At 38.2% G+C, this 17,970-nt stretch overlaps 1 protein-coding gene across 1 annotated transcript; it reads right to left on the reverse strand.

Moving 5' to 3' along the window:
• Positions 1-4,029: 4,029 nt before the first annotated feature.
• Positions 4,030-11,891, reverse strand: LOC134540574 (mitochondrial carrier homolog 2-like). Its single transcript, XM_063383391.1, has 7 exons — positions 11,691-11,891; positions 10,755-10,839; positions 9,107-9,278; positions 7,771-7,902; positions 5,739-5,925; positions 5,357-5,424; positions 4,030-4,630 (listed from the first exon to the last, which is right to left on the reverse strand). The coding sequence occupies exons 1-7, from the start codon at positions 11,784-11,786 to the stop codon at positions 4,492-4,494; spliced, it is 879 nt and encodes a 292-aa protein (XP_063239461.1). The 5' UTR covers positions 11,787-11,891; the 3' UTR covers positions 4,030-4,491.
• Between the last annotated feature and the right edge of the window lie 6,079 nt (positions 11,892-17,970).

The raw sequence follows: 17,970 nt of genomic DNA on the forward strand, positions 1-17,970 counted from the left end.
CTCCAATCATGGTGTCCAACAGAAGGGGGCAGGAGGGGGAGGTCAACACACGAGGCCCAATGAGTTTGGACATTCTTTAATGCTCGGGTTTACTCTGATAGGACAAAAATTAGAGTCTTACAATTTTATTTTTAAAGACCCAAAAAAATATTTGCTGCCAGGGACTTAGTTTCTCTCAATGGCAGTGTCTACAAAAACTAATTTGTGGAATCAAGCATTCCTTCTTGTTATGCTTCTTGACCGTGAGCTACACTTGCGGGGCTCATCAGAGCGTGACTATAGACCCTGCCAGCGCCAGAGACCAGACAGCATCTTGCGACGACAGAACTCCCGTGGACTGCGCCTTGTGCCACACAAGCCACACACGTTTACAACCACTCAATGCTTGTGGCGATCCGACTGTCTCGTCTGTGGACCGTCATGTCACTGGGGATACACACAGCACACAAGGACGTAGGGAAGGTTAAGTCCTGCATTTGGCACGCAGCCATTCCAGCAATAAACTTGGAGAAGTCCTGGGAAATTTGAAACAGGATTGTAGACTGCTCTCAGTGCAGTCTTGTCATAAATACATTTGAGAAACTGTTAGATCTGCAAGATTTTTTATTTACTCTTTGAAATGTAATTGGTCGAGTTAAGAGTTAAAAACAGACATTTTCAACATCATTTTCAAGTAAGAAAACTCTCATACACAATACGTATTAATGATCTATGGGAACATCAAGTAAAGCTTTCCCTTTGGCATCACGGCAGAAACAACACCAACTCCTGGAATTACATGATTATACCCAGTTTCATCTTCCTCCACTTCAGTATCCACAGCTACACAAGTACGGTGACGGATCTTCCAACCGGCGTTCTATGGCTCCACATGTTCATGTTATGTAGTCCAGCTTCAAGAGAACCATCCACATTCAGATTTTTTTGGTGAAATCCACTCACTCAAGAGTTTATTGTTAACATTAATTTTCTTTTTAGTTCAGCATTTCCTGTTTACTAACAGGTTATACTTCACAGTTTCACATTTGGTTTTTATTTTAAAACAATACTGACATTCAATAATATCGTGAAATTGATAATCCGGCATGGCATGTTCCGAAAGTGTTGGCTTTAAGACCTTTCACCGTAGCTTACGTTATTAATCTTTCGTTATTGTGTCTATCTTCTACTTACACCAGCCCAATTGTTCACGTTTCCATCAAGTTGCTGGAAGGAGTGCCCTTAAAGTAGCACACTCCTCTTTTTATATTAAGCTAAGATCCTTTTTTTTCTTTCAAAGTAGCATGCACTGGATATAAATGCAACAATTTGTACCATCAACATTACAATTACACTTAAATTTACTCTCCTTAAGCTGAACTCTGATCCGTTGCATCCGTCCATCCGTCAAGAAGCTGAGAGATCACAATGATCCACACGTCATATTATTTTCCTACTTAGATGCTGCCAACTATTAAGCCTTACATTTTTAAGAAAATTTCTTTTGTACAGGTTTACCAGTTTGAATATCACGTACGCTAAGCCCTTATAAATGATTACCGCAATTACTTGTGTGTCTCAGACAATTTTTATTTCAAACATCAAACTTCAAATGTGTTCGTATACAAGTTAAAAACCTAATAAGGAAGGATAAACAAATAAACAAACTAAAAATCATTTTAAAATAAAGGCAATGCTTTTCAGACATTTTTAAGGTTATAATTGAATCTGTCTGTCGAAAGTTAAAGCTTGCCAAGGTTTTGGTGAACGGACTGATGAAATTTTTTGTACCATCTGATTGGCTGCAGATCATGTGATTGACGGACATGGGTGACAGAAGGCTGAGACGGATCATTGTGAGTCCAGCTTTAAGCATAAATTTACTATGAAACAAAACTAACTTCTCCATAACTTTATAATGACCTTTGCTTGTCAATGTCGCTTGTACTGAAAAAAATGCAATCTCACAGAACTATACCCTTAAGTGTGTTCTTTTAGTCTCCCTTAAGTAAGGAAAAAACCTTTTATCTTTCTAATGCAAGCACTTAAAGTGTATGAAATTTACAAAATTTATTTTTAGCAAGTAAACACTTGTGTTCTGTCTACCATCAATTAAATTTTCTTTAGTGGTACTAAAATTATTTTCAAAGTAACAAAACCCCCACATTTACATTTTATTTTCAGTAAACTGGAAGATAATTACCTATGCTTGGAGCTCTTCCAGCACTTCGCAAGCTGCTCACGTGCAGACATGCTTCCTAGCAGGCTACACATCACGCATGCACGCATATGGTGCAGTCACAGAGCAGTTTATTACAGCTGGTTTTTGTTCCATTATACTGCAGATTAATTTCTCTTTCGTATTCCCAATATAATTTTGACATTCCATAATCCGCTAAGGTTGTGTTCCCAAATGTGCCGGATTAGAGGAATTCTTATCTACGTGAAAACAAAACCACAACAGATTACATAGGTCATAGATTCTAACAAAACTACATAAAAATGAATTGTTAAGGGGGATGTGTACGCATGCACCTGCTTACGACAGAGTTGATGTTCACTGGTCCATTAGCGACCATTCTGCAGCTTGTACGTGAGGTCTTATGGGTTTACAAGTTAACATATCGTTCTGTTAGAGCACACGTACTAGAACCAGACTGTATTGTAGGCCACAGTGCTCCGTGAGTTCTGTAGCATGATCAATGATCATTCAAATTAGCTTCTGTAGACGTTAAGCTTCAGAAAAAAATATGCAATTTAAAAACTGCTCAAGCTATCAATGTGAAACTGTTTACGAAAAGCGTTTACGAATATGCTGGGGGCGGATGATTGGTTTTTTTTCCGTGTTATTTTTGAACATGACTAACACGAGTGTTTTCAGAATAACTTTTAGCCATGCAACAGTACAGATACTTGAAAGCACCCAAGACATTAGACATTAATTTCTCCACCATTTAATGTTGTGTTATGGTTACTGCTTGCATCTCTGTTACCCTAAGCATGACTGTGCATGAGTTCAGAACCTTGTGCTTAGAGGTGACACTGTACTAGAAACACCAGCATGTGTCACACTTAGCATACCGCCTCACTAACAGAGCTACATCCCTTACTAGGTGGGCCCCTTAAGCTACATATTTGGCAAAGGAACTTCAGAAGAGCTAACGTTTAATCTTAAGAAATGCCTTTACCACAGACAACATAAACCATGGCCAAGTCACCAATACTGCTTGGCTTCTAGGTTAGGCCTCATCCAAGCTCGCAGCCAACTTCAAGGTCAGTAACAAGAGAATGCCTGTGTCCTGGTGCAGTACTGGGTAGTTATAATCTAAGCTCACAAATACAGAATGTCCATAAAAGAATGTTCCAGTTTTAATGGTACATTTTAACAGTTTAATTTGGACTATTTACAACAAATCATACATCATATCGAAGGTAAATTTTTTTTTATCAAGTGGTCAATTTGTTCACTTTTGTTATACGAAACACATCCTACCTAAAGTCCAATTCTTATCACACTTTGGTTAACATGTTCAGAGCAATGGAAGCAATAGCTTCTTCAATTCTGACTCTAACTCTAGCAAATCATTAGGTAGCGGCGGAACGTAGACACAATCTTTTATAAAACCCCAAGAAAAAAAATTGCATGATGTTATGTCAGCTGAACGTGGAGGTCAGCAAAAAGAACTCTGTCGCCTCGAAATTGCGACCGATCCAACGGTCAGGGACTTCGAAGTTCAACCATTCATACAGATTCCAATGGGAATATGCTTTATCTTGTTGCCAAATAAAGTTTACAGGTTCACCCTCTACTAATTGGGAAAAGAGCCATTCTTTCACGATGCAAGCGAGAAAACCACAAAGCAGTACTCATCCAAGCACTTATCTAAAAATTTTTGAGTTAATCTTTAATTGTGACCTTAAACCAACACTTTACAACATTTACAGTTGATACTATAAAATTTCATAACTGGGACATTCTTTTAGGGACATACTGGATAAGGTATAAGGTATTCAGTTGAAAGATAAATAAGATTTTCCTGGACAGTTGAATAAAAAATGGACATTTTTACAGGCTATACTCTATGATTCATCAATATTCCACTTAGCAAAAAACAGAAGACATGTGTTCACTATGTCGCTCGCTTGTCACGCACAATCATTAAAGAATGGATGATAATGAATGACTGTTCCTTATGCAGTATACAAACAACAATGTTCAATGAAGCACATGCAGGGGAAAGGAGGGGCAGGTAGTTATTTGTATTGCCACGAAACACACTTTCTTACTGAGTAAAATTGTACTCTTTCTAATATTTACTAGGAAATAATACTGTCCCCAAGTTTCTCAATCAGAAAAAAAATAAATCTTTAAGTTGAAAATAAACACTTCTGTTAAACACAGCGTTATAATGGAAACTGAGTTGAACATAGTTTTGTGAACATGAGGACAGAACCAAGTACTGTCTGGTGTGAAGTGTGAAGCGACGACGGAGGGGACCGGCGGCTAGGCGGCTAGGCGGCAGGGAGGACCGTGTAGTAGCGCCACAGCAAGCTGGAGCCTCTCTTGAGCTGGCCGGTGGCGCCCAGGTGGCGCCAGCACTGGCCCCAGGTGGTGTACCCCGGCATGTAGGGGGGGTTGCCCGCAGCCAGCCTGCGCACGTGCCCACACTCGCCCACTCTCTCGCACTCTCGCACTCTTGCAGGCAACTAGCCACGTGTGCGCTGCCACTGCGGAGTGGGGCAGCTTCCACCAGGGCCGATGCAAGGTAAATTGGCGCCCCAGGCGAAAAACCTTAATGCCCCCCCGGCCGGACACCACCAAAAAAATTTTCCTTGCCTCAAAATACATCACGTAAGCTTAAGATTTTGTCAACAATCAAACGTAAGCAGGCTTGTGTTTTTTTTTTTACTTTTTTACTTATTACATATAAATAGGTCACCGTGGACTTTAAATAATTACTTATATCAATGTAAATATTCCAAACTGTTACAAAAATCCATTTTCATTTAGTTTCAATAATCGTTAATCATATTATATCAGCTGTTATGTGTCGTGCTGCGCCGCCCCCAGCTACCTGGCGCCCTGGGCGGTTGCCTAGTTCGCCTATATGGACGCGCCGGCCCTGGCTTACACAAGCCCAACATTTGGCCCAACTTAGCGGCTGGTTAAGTCAACTTTACAATTCCCACATGAAGAAAAGGAATCAACAATCAGAACCCTAAATAACAAATCAAATTTTTTGTAAGTGATTCAATAATCTCAAGATTTTCAATGACAATGAAGAATGTGATTTTATCAATGACTTGCAGTTCACAGCTTATTATTCTCGTGTCAACTCGCACAAGAACCGAGAGTCGGTCAACAAGAGCCACTCACCTGGTGTTCGCGACTGCCATGCAGTTGCTGACGACTTGGAACGGGTACGTGAGCGACGTGGCCAGGTACTGCAACAGAGCCCCGCGCTCCTCCAGGTTAGCCAACACAGCAATGCATTCACACTGCAAACACTTCCTTGTCCTCAACAATGTATATAACCGGAGTTTGGTTCACAGCAAGCCACTCACTGTTGTTTCTGCTACACAACTGTTTTTGGTAGACTTATGAAATTAATTACGATTCAAATTCAAGTTTTGGATTAGAGAAAACATAGAATTAAGACATCACTGAAAAAATGGCAACACTTCTTTGAATAAAAAAATTAAATCATCTGTAACTGAAAGAAAAAAAAACACTGCTCAAACAGCAGGTGAGAACTCACCGAGGAAGTGATGGAAACGTACGACTGGAACTCCCGGTCTTTAACCAACAGGTTGTTCACAAAATGTGTGAAAGTGCTGCTAATTATCAGTGCTATCAGTTCTCCAAGTAACCGAGGCACCAGCCCCTTGAAGAACCCCATGATTCCTTCTTCACGATAGATCTCTCCTATCGAGGCGAAAATCCCTCTGTCAGAAAAACACACAAGGATCAGTACACACGAACTGTAAGACAATGCACTGCATCAGCCGTGCCTTACAGAAAGCACAAGACAAAACACATTGTCATTGGATACACTACTTACAAAAAACAGCACTAAAGGGCTTAAATCCTAAAACCATAATTTACAGCAATCCTAATATGTCATAACCAAAACCACAATTTATTTCTCTTCAGATAAAAAATTAATCTATCACTTCCTCTGAGCATGCATGAAAATATTTTTTGGTGATGAGTGATGACAAATGAAAATTAATAATAATAAGCATACTATAAGAATAATATTTTATACAAAATTATGCAATCAATTCCTTTTAATAAATGACCAAAATTACAAAATGTCAATTGTAGTGCTACAAAAAAAAAGCATTCAGATATCAAAACAAACAAAAATGACAATATTTGAAAAGATAAGCAATACTGAAACAGATTTTTTCAATAAACAAAAGGGTCAGGCACAATTAACTCGGAGTTGATAAAGTTTCTCATAAAAAAAATTCCAACTCATGATGTCACAATCTCACTTAAAAGATAGAAGGGCAACCTGAGCATTATTTAACAACAGTGCTAAGTACATAACACAACTCAAAGCTTGTAATAAATTGAGAGAACCAGAAAATGATTACGAATTACGTGCGAGGCATCTCAAGTGTCCTACAGATCATGAGCAGAGAAAATGCTTCAAGAATTACACATGACTGGTAATAAAAAAGGCAAAAGTGAGACAAGCGTAATACTGGCACCGAAATAAAGCCAAAACAAACAGTAGTTAAAATTAAGAAAATAAAGAACCATAGCAAACAAAAAAATTATAAAATCAGGATCAAAAAATTTATAATGCTGATACATAATGCTATCCAAAATAGTAATATGCATGCGGATCTGTAGATGATGAAAAACCATTTTTTCTTTAGTTTTTAAGATTCCAGTTTTCTTTTTTGAATTTTTTTCATGATTTCAAAACTAAAACTGACTTTCTTTTGGCAAGAAACAACTTGTCTTTAAGGGACAAGATTTGTTTTCTAAGCATTTTTAAACTACGGTGGTGGTGTTCGAGCCGGGGCTACAAGTAACATGATGTGCAGAATGATGCGCAAGCATCTCCATTAACCTTGGGTTGAAATTACACGTCACTCCAAGTGGCCCCAAGGAATCTGGAACAATTTTCTGGTATTCCGATGACGATAACAGCTGTTGTAATTCTCGTGAATGTTTGTGAGCCCAGGCAAAGTTTGTCCCAAGTCACTGAAAATGTCTGGTGATCTGCCCCGGCGAGCAAGGAAGCGCTTGCAGGCTCCAATAAAACCTTGAGTGGACAGGTCTGACGCCAGTTCCACTTGTACTGTCGTAGTTGTACAGCACACACAGGTGCACATGCAGGCGACGAATATGTGCCATTTTTGTGGCACTCCTGCTTGGAGAAGGGTTTCACCTGTTGAACCCTCATGGCCGGGAGATCACCCATCCAGGAGCTACAGTAGAGTGTCTAGCCTTAAAACATTAAGGCAATTACTTGGAGGGCGAATAGCTTGCCTTACTGTCACGATCCTAAATCCTAAAGTGTTCTCTGCAGACATACCTGTCAAAGAGTGTGGCAACTGTAATTTAACTTGCCAATCCCTTAAAATTAAATTAAATTCCAACGGAACTAAACCGGAATATGGGTGAAATGGAGTATAATGCAGCATATATCATGACATTAATACCCTGGCCACTGAATGTAACTCAGAGTGTACGAACTGAGGTGTCACGTTCACTCCTCGAGACACGAACCAACACAATCCGCCAGCAAGATGATAAACAACACGACTCACACGTATATCTTCTCGCCTCCGACGAACTGCGCCATGGTCCTCACCGCGACGACGGTGAAGGGCTGGCTCGCGACGACCGCGGCCGCTCTCGCCAGCGCCATCTGCCGCACCTCCCGGGCAAACTTCTCTCCCCTCCACGACACAAACACACACGTCACCGCTGCGCCCTGCCCTGCGGCAGGGACATGCATGCAGGACTCCGTCGAGGTAGAGCCCGACCCCGCAGCTCCTTCAAGGCTCACGCTCATCTCTCCACCTCCAACGACCTTGAGAGGTCCACCAGCCAGCGACGCTCGCTGGTGCTTCTAGCGCACAGTACTCTCGTCGTGCGTAAGGCAACCGTGAGATCTGAGAGGTAACCATTATATCACAAGGTGAACAAATGAAGATATAGATGTAAATCATGTCCTTTGAGTGGTTTTGAGAATCTGTACCGGGTGTTTTATGCCCAAATATTATTCAGAAAACACACCTTTCAGCCATTTTCACTCTTCTAAAATTACAGTTCAGAAACAAATTACAGGATCAGAACGACCTAAAAGGTCTAGTTTGTTTTGCAATAGCGGTATTTCACTTGTATAAAATAAGGATTTTAGTGATTAAAATTTTGTGAATTTATGAAATACGAAATAATCCAAACAGTCTAGTCTATTATGTGATAGCTGGATTTAAATACATAAGGAAAATTCTAGATAATAATTTTATCAGCATCGTAGAGTAGAAAACGATACCAGCCAGTCTATTTTATTTTGCTACACCGGTATTTAATTTTCTGAAAGCGAGACGTTTCAAAATAATGTTTTCTCAGTATCGTGAAGTGGAATACAGTCCCACCCCTTATATTTTGATACCAAAAAAGCATAATAGTGAAAAAATGAAATATGCGAAAGTGTGTTTATTGTTCCCCGCCCAAAACCCCCATAATCTCGTGCTTGTCCCGCAAGAAAGTAGGACATATGTGATGCCATCTTGGTGATGTCATTTATAATGTTATGGTATTGCCATCTATTCTAGATGGATACCATAACATTAACACTAATACTAAGATCATGAATTTTTAGGTTTAAGTGATGCTGCAAGCCTTTCAACTGCTTTTGATTTATCTGTGATTTAATTTTTTTACTTTAAGGCAGCAATTAATTGTTTTTTAACAAGTGTAAGCAATTTTTTAACATCATATTTTGTGCTAAGATCAATTCTGCAGGAATGATAGAATGATCCCATTCTGAAATGCTAATGTCAGCAGCAGCAGTTACACCTGTAATTAGCAGCACAGGGCTGCGCTCCCGCGTGGGGAAGAGACAGCGTAATACTCAGCTGTCGCAGGCTGACAAACCTGAGTTGCGGCGAGAGGTCTTCGGTCTCAGCGTCCACGTCTGTGTCCGACGCGTCGCGGACAGAGTCGAGCGTGCAGTGGTACACGTAGCCGCTGACCACCACGGAGCACAGCTTGGCTCCCAGTCCCCGATAGCAGCCCGCCAAGCCATCCACACGCTTTATGTGCGCCACTACGCACACACCACACTTCCCTCTCACAGGCAGTGCCAGACCAACAGGGCGCTGAGTCCCGCCTGAGACCGTCACAGAGCCAACGAGACTGCTGCGTGGCCCACGCTGGCAGTCACAAATGAAGCTCAGACAGGCTGAGCTCAACTGACGATGACTATGGTCAACTCCACAACACTGGAAGGCACATTCATGTGTCGAGTGATGTGCAACATACAGGGTGAATTATGGTTAGTATTTAGCAGAGAAAATTTTCTAAAGATTGCTGGGATTTCTTGATAAATTTATTTTAAAGCACTGCTACACCCACCATGTTAGTTTTTGACTTGTTGTGTCTTCTTTTATCGAGGACAATTTCTCCTGCTGTTCCACTACACAAGCATTGCAATCTGAGTTCTGTAGCAGACTGCGTGGTCAGATATACATACACTAGTGTTCTGCATTTTGGAAAAAGACAGCACAATACAATGATTTAAATTTTTCTAATTGCATTGTGGTAACTCAGGAAGTTTGTTTTACAGGTTGGCACAACTGATATCACATAAAAAATTGCTTCCATAATCATTTTTCAAATATTTCTTCATTAAAAATTCAACTAGTAAAATAATGAAAAATCAAAATTGGCAGGTGAAGTCAAGCCTTGAATAATCTGAGAGGAACTTAAGTACCTTTCAAACATATAACATACATAGTATCAGAGACACTTGTGTTAATGATTGTAAGTTTCAGTGGTAATCTTGCAAATAATTGAATCACTGAATTTTAGTGAACAATTAACTGGAAGATACTATCACAGATGTACCTCTCTCCAAGGCTGGTCTTGAACTCCATTTTCATTAAGTGGGAAGCACGGTGGATGTAGCTGAGAAGTGAGTTTTCTTGGGGTACTTCTACATCCCTCGCCCTGCCCCACATCCCGGGGAGCGGAGTGGCACTTGCAGGGTGTCGCTGCTCTAACCCAGAAGCCATTCTTGGCTTGCCACAGACACCACACCCATGAACTCTCCCTCGTCGGGACAAGCCTGTTGCTCCAATCGGCCCAGGGGACGTACCAGGGGCAGCAGCTCTGTGCCTGCCATGTGATCAACTTGAGAGCACATCTGCCGGGTATAGAGCACAGGACTCTGCCCCTCTGCAGCTACTGTCATAAACACCAGCATCTGGATGACGCCAGCTTCTAGGTCATAAGTGTCTCTCTAAACCAAATGATAAATGAGTAAAACATCTAATTAAAAATTAACTTTCTGCCTCTGCCAAGTCTCGGAAAAAAAAATTTGTAAAGTTCTAAGGAAAATCAAAGATTAAGCCATGAGTCAGATGTAGTTCAACAGTAAATACAGAGGTGAGGAAGAGTAGCAGGGACGAGGATGGGTAGCAGGGACGAGGAAGGGTAGCAGGGACGAGGAAGGGTAGCAGGGACGAGGAAGGGTAGCAGGGATGAGGAAGGGTAGCAGGGACGAGACAGTGTGACCACGTACCATATTGGAAGATGCTAGGCAGCGCAAGTGCAGGCCGCCCAAACAGTGTCCTCGTTGGGTACGGAGGGATCGGCTCATGACCCAACTGCAGACATACAAGCAGCCCTATGAGCCCTTGCTCGTAATTATTACCCATTTTAAAATCTGACATTAAAGACTCAGTAAAAGATCCTTATCACGTATCCAAGTTTATCCCTTATTTTGATGGTATGATCCTGTACATTTTGATTCTGTGGTACTTGATTCTTGCAATAAAAAAAAATTATATTTCATATTATTAAATGAAACATTTTTATGTGCAGGACCTTTTGACGTGCCTACTAAAATGAAACAGAAAGCATCATATACCACAGGATCAATAATTACAGGATCATGCCATCAGAATCAAGGGATGAACATGTATATGTGATATGGAACAATTATCTAAAAACTCTACCGACATAAAATTTCCAGTCTTTTTTTAAACAGTCTCTGCTAAGTTATATTCTTAATAATCTTTGGAGAACCACTGGATCGTTGCAAATTAGTAACAGGAAACAAGTAGGGAAGTGACTACAGAATGAAGGAAATCTCTCGTGTAATGTATTCTACGCTACGCTATTAAAGCAAAACAAAACTTTTCATCCCTATATTTACATTACAGGTAATCATCATCAGCTGCACCCAACCTGCAGATTCCTTTTATTTTTTGTCTTATTTTATTAATATAAACCATATATTATTATAACATATCAATTATTTTTCTGTCTTAAAGCCGGCTTGTCCATAACCTCACAAAAACAAAATCATCAGCAAATTGAATACTACTTTATATTCTTATTTCATTTGCTAAACAAGCTAACAGCATAATCCGTTGCGTTTTCATGCTACCAATAACACTGCCTATGTCAAGCCTTCTCTTTCTGTTCACTAAAGCTGAAGATACCGTCGGATTACCTGAATTAGAACTTTGGCATATTCCAGTGGATGGGACACTGTATTTATGACAACTTTTCCAACCACTGCACTCCAAGAAAAATCATTATTTGCCATTTCATATGTAAGTGTACCTCCAATCTAGCATTACTTTCTCGGGGAATAGAATTCAACAACCATAACCTAGTTTATGGAAAAAACTAAACTCAAAATGTAAAATATATATAGGTTGGCAAACATGTTAAAATTAAAAAATTCCAAACAGCCACAAGCCCTATTTTAATATCAGTAATGCATGGGTACGTGACCATTATTATATTTATTGAATTTATTAGAAATATTCGTAGCATTAGAAAAATAGATGTATATAAAATTGAGGAAAATTTTCTCATAACCTCCAACCCAGTGTTCCAAGATTAATTGAGTCGTCAATAAATAACCAATAAAACTTTTAAGACTTTTTAAAAGCACTTACTATGTTTTAAAATAAGGAAATTATTACTAAAAAAAATGGAAATTATCAAAAGTCATACAAAAAGTAACAACTCTAAAAACTGTTGTTTGCATGTCATGTGATGCAATAGATTTTGGGTTGTTACACGGTAAATAGGTGTTTTGTAAATACCGAACTTCATCATTCGGCATTAAATTTTACGTAAATGTTTTTAAGAATACAAAATTAAATATATTTATTTTTAATTTCAAACCCAGTTACTCGCAAAATTTGCGTCTAAAGAGGCGGGGCGACTAGGGGTTCCTCTCTCCAAAGAGGAGAGAAAATGGCTAAATAACTACACAAATTATGCAAATTAGGATTTCGTTACTTCCAATATTTAGATTGATGCGAAACTTGAACCTCGGACACAAAATATAACGAATAATTTATTAAAAATAATGCTGATTAAGCCAGGATAACAGAAATAATTTTCTAGTACAATTCTTCAACTATAATTACAAATATTTTGCAAAACAGATACTAGATCGCAGCATTAAGTTGTCTTCTAATTCCTATTGAAAGAAACAAAAACTCAATATTTATTATGTTATATAATGTTTTAGGAAGATTTAAATAAAAAGTATTCATCCAATAAGACATTATTATATTCCAAAACTTGCATGAAACATCACATGTTCCCTGAAGCTATAAAATTTAAATAATTATCGCAAAGCTCACATTTTGATCGATTTTAATTTGCGTCAAAAAAGAACTTCTATATGGTATACTAAATTTAATTAACTACATCGGTTCCTCTGAAATTTGGTGTACTTATGGGTCCAAATAAAAATATTATAATAACTTTATAAATATGCAACGAAACTGAACCATAGAAAACATCAGTATTATAATTTTTTATGCCAAAAATTTAACAAAAGACTGAAAATTTACGAAATATAACCACATTTTTTGGAAACCAGTAGAATCGTCACCCAAGAAGAATGAGATGCTCAAAAAGATAAAAAAAAAAAAAAAACGCAAAATTTGTAAAAAGTTACAATAATGATTCCATATTTCGAAACAATCATAATAAATAAAAAAAACTAAATTACAAAAAAAGTCAAAAGCACCAAACATATCAAAACCATTTACGTCATCCAAATCCTCACTTTAATTTTCATCTAAATTCGTAAGAAAAAACATAAATATACAACAAAAATACAAAAAATATAAAATTCAAATTTAATGTCAAATATATCGCAAAGCAACACTTAAAATACCAAAACAATATTATTTAGCGAATGGTAAAAGAGGAAATGCTGTAAAACAAACAGAAACCAGAGAATTTTCCCATAATCATTCAGCGTAAAGCTGCGCTCACTGCAACTGAAAATAGCGCATTAAATTTACACAGATTTCAATAATCCGAAAGCACATGTAAATTTAAAAACTGACAAAAAGACTTAATATATAACAATACAACACCTTATTAAAAGTATAAACTTGAAAAAACATATTTGAGAAATATCAAACACCCAGGGAAACCATAAACGTAAAATTTATCGTTTAAATTTATACAGAGGTTTTTTAACCATTCGAAAGATGATTAAAAATTCATAAACTTGTTCTTACATAATAATAAGTACCATAACAAAGGTTAACTTGAAGTAAAAAAACACGTAAAGTTGCTATTAATTATACCGTAATGTGGCATAAAACTGAGCCACCAAAACAGTAAAACTCATCGGTTACAATAATATCAAAACCTTTTTTACTATACAAATTTTTTTAAAATTTATAAATGATGTTGTACTGTAACATTTAATGTTTTTGCCTGATTAAGTTATTATTTATATTTTATTTAATAGTATACTTAATGGCAGATATTTACTTTATTTAAAAACGGTAATTATTTTTAATGCATATCTATAAGAATGTTGTTCTATGGAGACGTTTGAAGTTGAACAATTACCGAGACCCCTCTAAGGAGGTAATGACTTTGAAACGGTAAACGGTAAAGTTAACGCCGTTAATATAATTTATTTTATTTTTACACACATTTAACTTGACTCAGAGGTCTGATGTGCGAGAGACTCTGAGCTCTACCGACCTAATTAAAACTATCTAGCCGAGGTAATATTAATTAAGAACCAAAATTCAACGAACAAAAACTGTGTATATATCGTCGAACCCGAACCAAAGACTTTTGCTTGGTAATGAAATGTGCGCATCGTCACTCCTGTCAGTTGGTAATTTTATGTGTAATGCGATGCCAATAAACAGTTAGAAAATTTGAGAATAATAATTAAATATTAACAGTAAGAGTAAATTTGAAATATTTTTGTTTAAATAAATAAGTAAAAATTTTAGTTGTGTGTTGGTTTTATGTTATTTATTATTTCATCTATCCAAGTGTATGTGTAAGTCTGTATTTTCAAGCCAATCCCTAACTTTGGCCTACTTATTCCTGACACATGCCAACTGAATGTTACCTAAGCAGTATTATTTTACACAGAGAAAGAAAGCACAACATATTAAATTTGCCATCAGCCGGGGTTTCGGGTGCGATTCCCGCGGCGAGTCTAAGGAGCTGTACGTGAAAATTGGGGTGTTTTCCGGAAGGCCGCCAGGCTAGCTCTGTCGTCTAACCGTGAGTGGGTCGATCGGCCCCAGTGTGTCCCCTAGACTCGGTGGCTTGACTTGGAAAGTAGCGACGGCCGGGTTAATCCCTGCACCGTAGAAAAAAAACCGACCCGGAGTCGCGTGGGGAGTTGCGTTGAAAAGGTATTTGGTGATAACTATAGTTACCAGTCGTGAGGAATCAGAGACAAAACTTGAAGGCTCCCCACGGTACGCGCACGTCCGCTCCGGGCCGCGAGCTGATCAGAACTGCCTCAGGGGTTGGCATGCGGAGGGGGGGACACTCCCTCCATGCGCCAAGGTTACGCCGCACGTCTCATTTGGGTGGAGACTTGGCGAGGGGTGCATTCCGCCAGCAGGAGCCAGTACTGCGGGCTGAGGCCGGGCTAATGGCCTTCGGTCGGTATGACGTCAAATTGTCTAACACAAAGTGGGGCCATTCGTACTGACGTCGGCCCAAAGGCCTCCTTAACTCTTACAGGCCTATATGTCACGCCAATGCCTTCTCCTGCCGAGTGTTGCTTCGTGGAAGTGTTTCTACTCGCCGAGGGTGCAGTGTAGACTTGTGTTTCCTTTTGTATGTACTTATTTTGTATTGTATTTCATTTCAGATTAATTTGTTTTTATAGTTCATATTTTATTTATTTTATTTGTATTATTCACCGGGCGCCTAGGCCGTGGTTCTCCGCCTGTGGCCAATCCGCACGTTCCGCGGGCTCGCGGAGGAGGGGAGTCAAGGTCGCGGCACGTGGGAGGGGAGTCGCTTGCGCGGCACGTGGGAGAGCAGTCGCGCTCGAGAGACGCAGGGAGGTGGACGCAGGGAGATGTCGCTCCACAGCTAGGCCTTTTTAGTCGCGATTACAGTACAGGTTGGACGCCCCTTGCAGTGTGCGGGAAAATTAAAGTGCGCGGAACCGGGCATCGCCCTTATTGAGATTGCCACAGGCGGGACCGCGGTAGCCCCATGTAAAGGTTTTTTTTTTATCGTGCATAAAACCATAAAAACTTCATTCGGACTTTATTTCCTGAAGTCATCCTGGGCAGGCTAGATCCCTTAGGCCACGAGGCACGAACCCTAATCTACCGCCCCTGAGCAGCCGAAGACGCGCCACTTATAACAGGGACTAGCCGCGGCCTTGTCAGTGCAAAACAATAAAGTTTGAAAAGGGTCTCTACAATGTTTAAATAATAAGAAACAATTATAAGGCATAACATCAAGTAAAAATGATTAAAGTGTGTTTTGGAAGGTGGCGTGAGGCCGCGCGAAACCTAATAACCATAGATTACTTTAATATGAAGACATTTAAACTATCATAATGCTGTTGTAAATTCATAAAATGATGTGTAAATAATAATAAAAAAAATTATAAAGCATAACATCAAGTAAAAATGTGCAAAAGTATTTAAAATGTGTTTTGGAAGGTGGCGTGGGGCCATTTAAAACCTAAAACTCATATATTACTTCAATGTGAAGACCTTTTAACTATGTAAAAGCTGTTGTAAATTCTTAAAATGATGTGTAATATAATATTATAATACCAAACTCAAAGCAACAACTAGAAAAATAATGCCGAATACATGTTTTGTTTGGCAGCATGTAGCTTGGATGCTTAAAACCTAAATAATTATTTATTACATCAATATGTAAACTTACTAACCATTAAAAAGTAGTTTAAAGCTTCATAAAATGATGTTTAAATAGTTATAAAAACAATTATAAAACGCAACTTTAAGTAACAACTCGAAAAATGTTGAAAACATTTCTTGTAGTGTGGCATGAAACCGGGGCAATATTGTAAATGTTAAAATTATTTGTCAAATTAATAATACAAATACTTTCAAAAAATCCAAAACATAATGTAAATTCATAAGTACCGATTGAATAAATTTCACTTTCTAGAAAAATTTAAAAAAATATGAATTAATCACACTTAAAACTTTAAAACAATTACTTGCAAACGACATCGCAAGTACATACCCTCGAGGCATTAAATTTGAAAGCTATTTCTAACTATACATCAGCTAAATTTAATTCGTTGGAAGAATGAAATCAATAATTAAAATGACTTCCTTTGACTCAGATATTTTTTGTTTAGGTAAAAGCTTGACTGAAAACTTTCAGTTTGGTATTCAGAAGTTGTTTCAGTGATAATAGTCAAATAAAATTAATTCAAATCATTCTTGAACTAAATTAAAGGTAGAGGACATTGTTTTTTTTCTCCTGTTACCATAATATATATAATGTCACGAATAAAAAGGAAATTTAAAAGAAGTGCATAGCCAGTCGTTTACCATGGCTTAGTAGAGAAAAGAAATAACATCAAACAGTACAGACTATCCAAGTCGAGTTCCCACCACTTGAGATGTAGGGATGCTCTTATTCTCTACTGTGGAATTTTATAGTGCTTTATGTCCTAGAAAATTAATTTCATAGGTTTTCAGTTATCTGCCGAATAACATTATTTGTGAGCGATATCTACATAATAACTTTCATCTCATCATGCTTGTGTGGGATTTCACTGGATTTTTTATTCTATTTTTTAAAATGTTGCACATAGCCTGTGTGTCTTTAAGCATTTTTTTTCTCCATGTATTGACGAGCACCTAGAAAGGCTGGCTATGTGACAGTCCCACATTCACATATTTCTCATTACTAATATGCTAGAAGAATTAAGTTATGTTTTACTTAAACATTTATTTTGTAAGTATGTATCACGCTTGTCCCGCCCTCTTAGGTGATATATCTAGTTATTTGCGATGCTTTAATTATCACTCTGATGTAGGTTTGACTAAATTTTTTTCTGTATTTGATTTTATATTCTTGCTCTGTGTTAATATAGCAGAAGAAGTTTGCCCAAGAATATACCATTTTAGTTTGTATTTGAAATCAAGTGTAGTAGGGTGGTCATTTGATCCTCCCATACTTTGTATGCGGGGGAAAAAAAATTAACAATGGTAAACGACAACACGTGTTACTACTTGAGAAATAGTTTATTTATTTATTTTAATTATCCACAACTAGAACCCCAACCAAGCATTACACTTGCATTTGAGGTAGATCCTAATTTTTGAGGAAACTGTAGTATTTACTTTATTTCGTTCCCTTTCGCAATATATCGTCTGCAGTGTCTCCAACGTGATGTATGTGCACAGAACGAGAAATATATGTCTGCGAATATGGCAATCCTCATAGATATCGCCTTCAATTATCAATTCGAACCGCCA

This window comes from Bacillus rossius, chromosome 17, assembly GCF_032445375.1.
Source record: "Bacillus rossius redtenbacheri isolate Brsri chromosome 17, Brsri_v3, whole genome shotgun sequence".
In the NCBI taxonomy this organism is placed as follows: Eukaryota; Metazoa; Arthropoda; class Insecta; order Phasmatodea; family Bacillidae; genus Bacillus; species Bacillus rossius.

What these genes read in the sequence shown, in the direction of transcription:
- LOC134540574 (XM_063383391.1), bottom strand. Translation starts at nt 11,786, where the DNA reads ATGGCAAATAATGATTTTTCTTGGAGTGCAGTGGTTGGAAAAGTTGTC. An exon ending in GACCTCTCGCCGCAACTCAG is followed by an intron (nt 7,903 to 9,106) that starts GTTTGTCAGCCT and finishes TGTGTCGTGGAG; the next exon opens with GGGAGAGAAGTTTGCCCGGG. An exon ending in ACGTTTCCATCACTTCCTCG is followed by an intron (nt 5,425 to 5,738) that starts GTGAGTTCTCAC and finishes GCTCTGTTGCAG; the next exon opens with TACCTGGCCACGTCGCTCAC.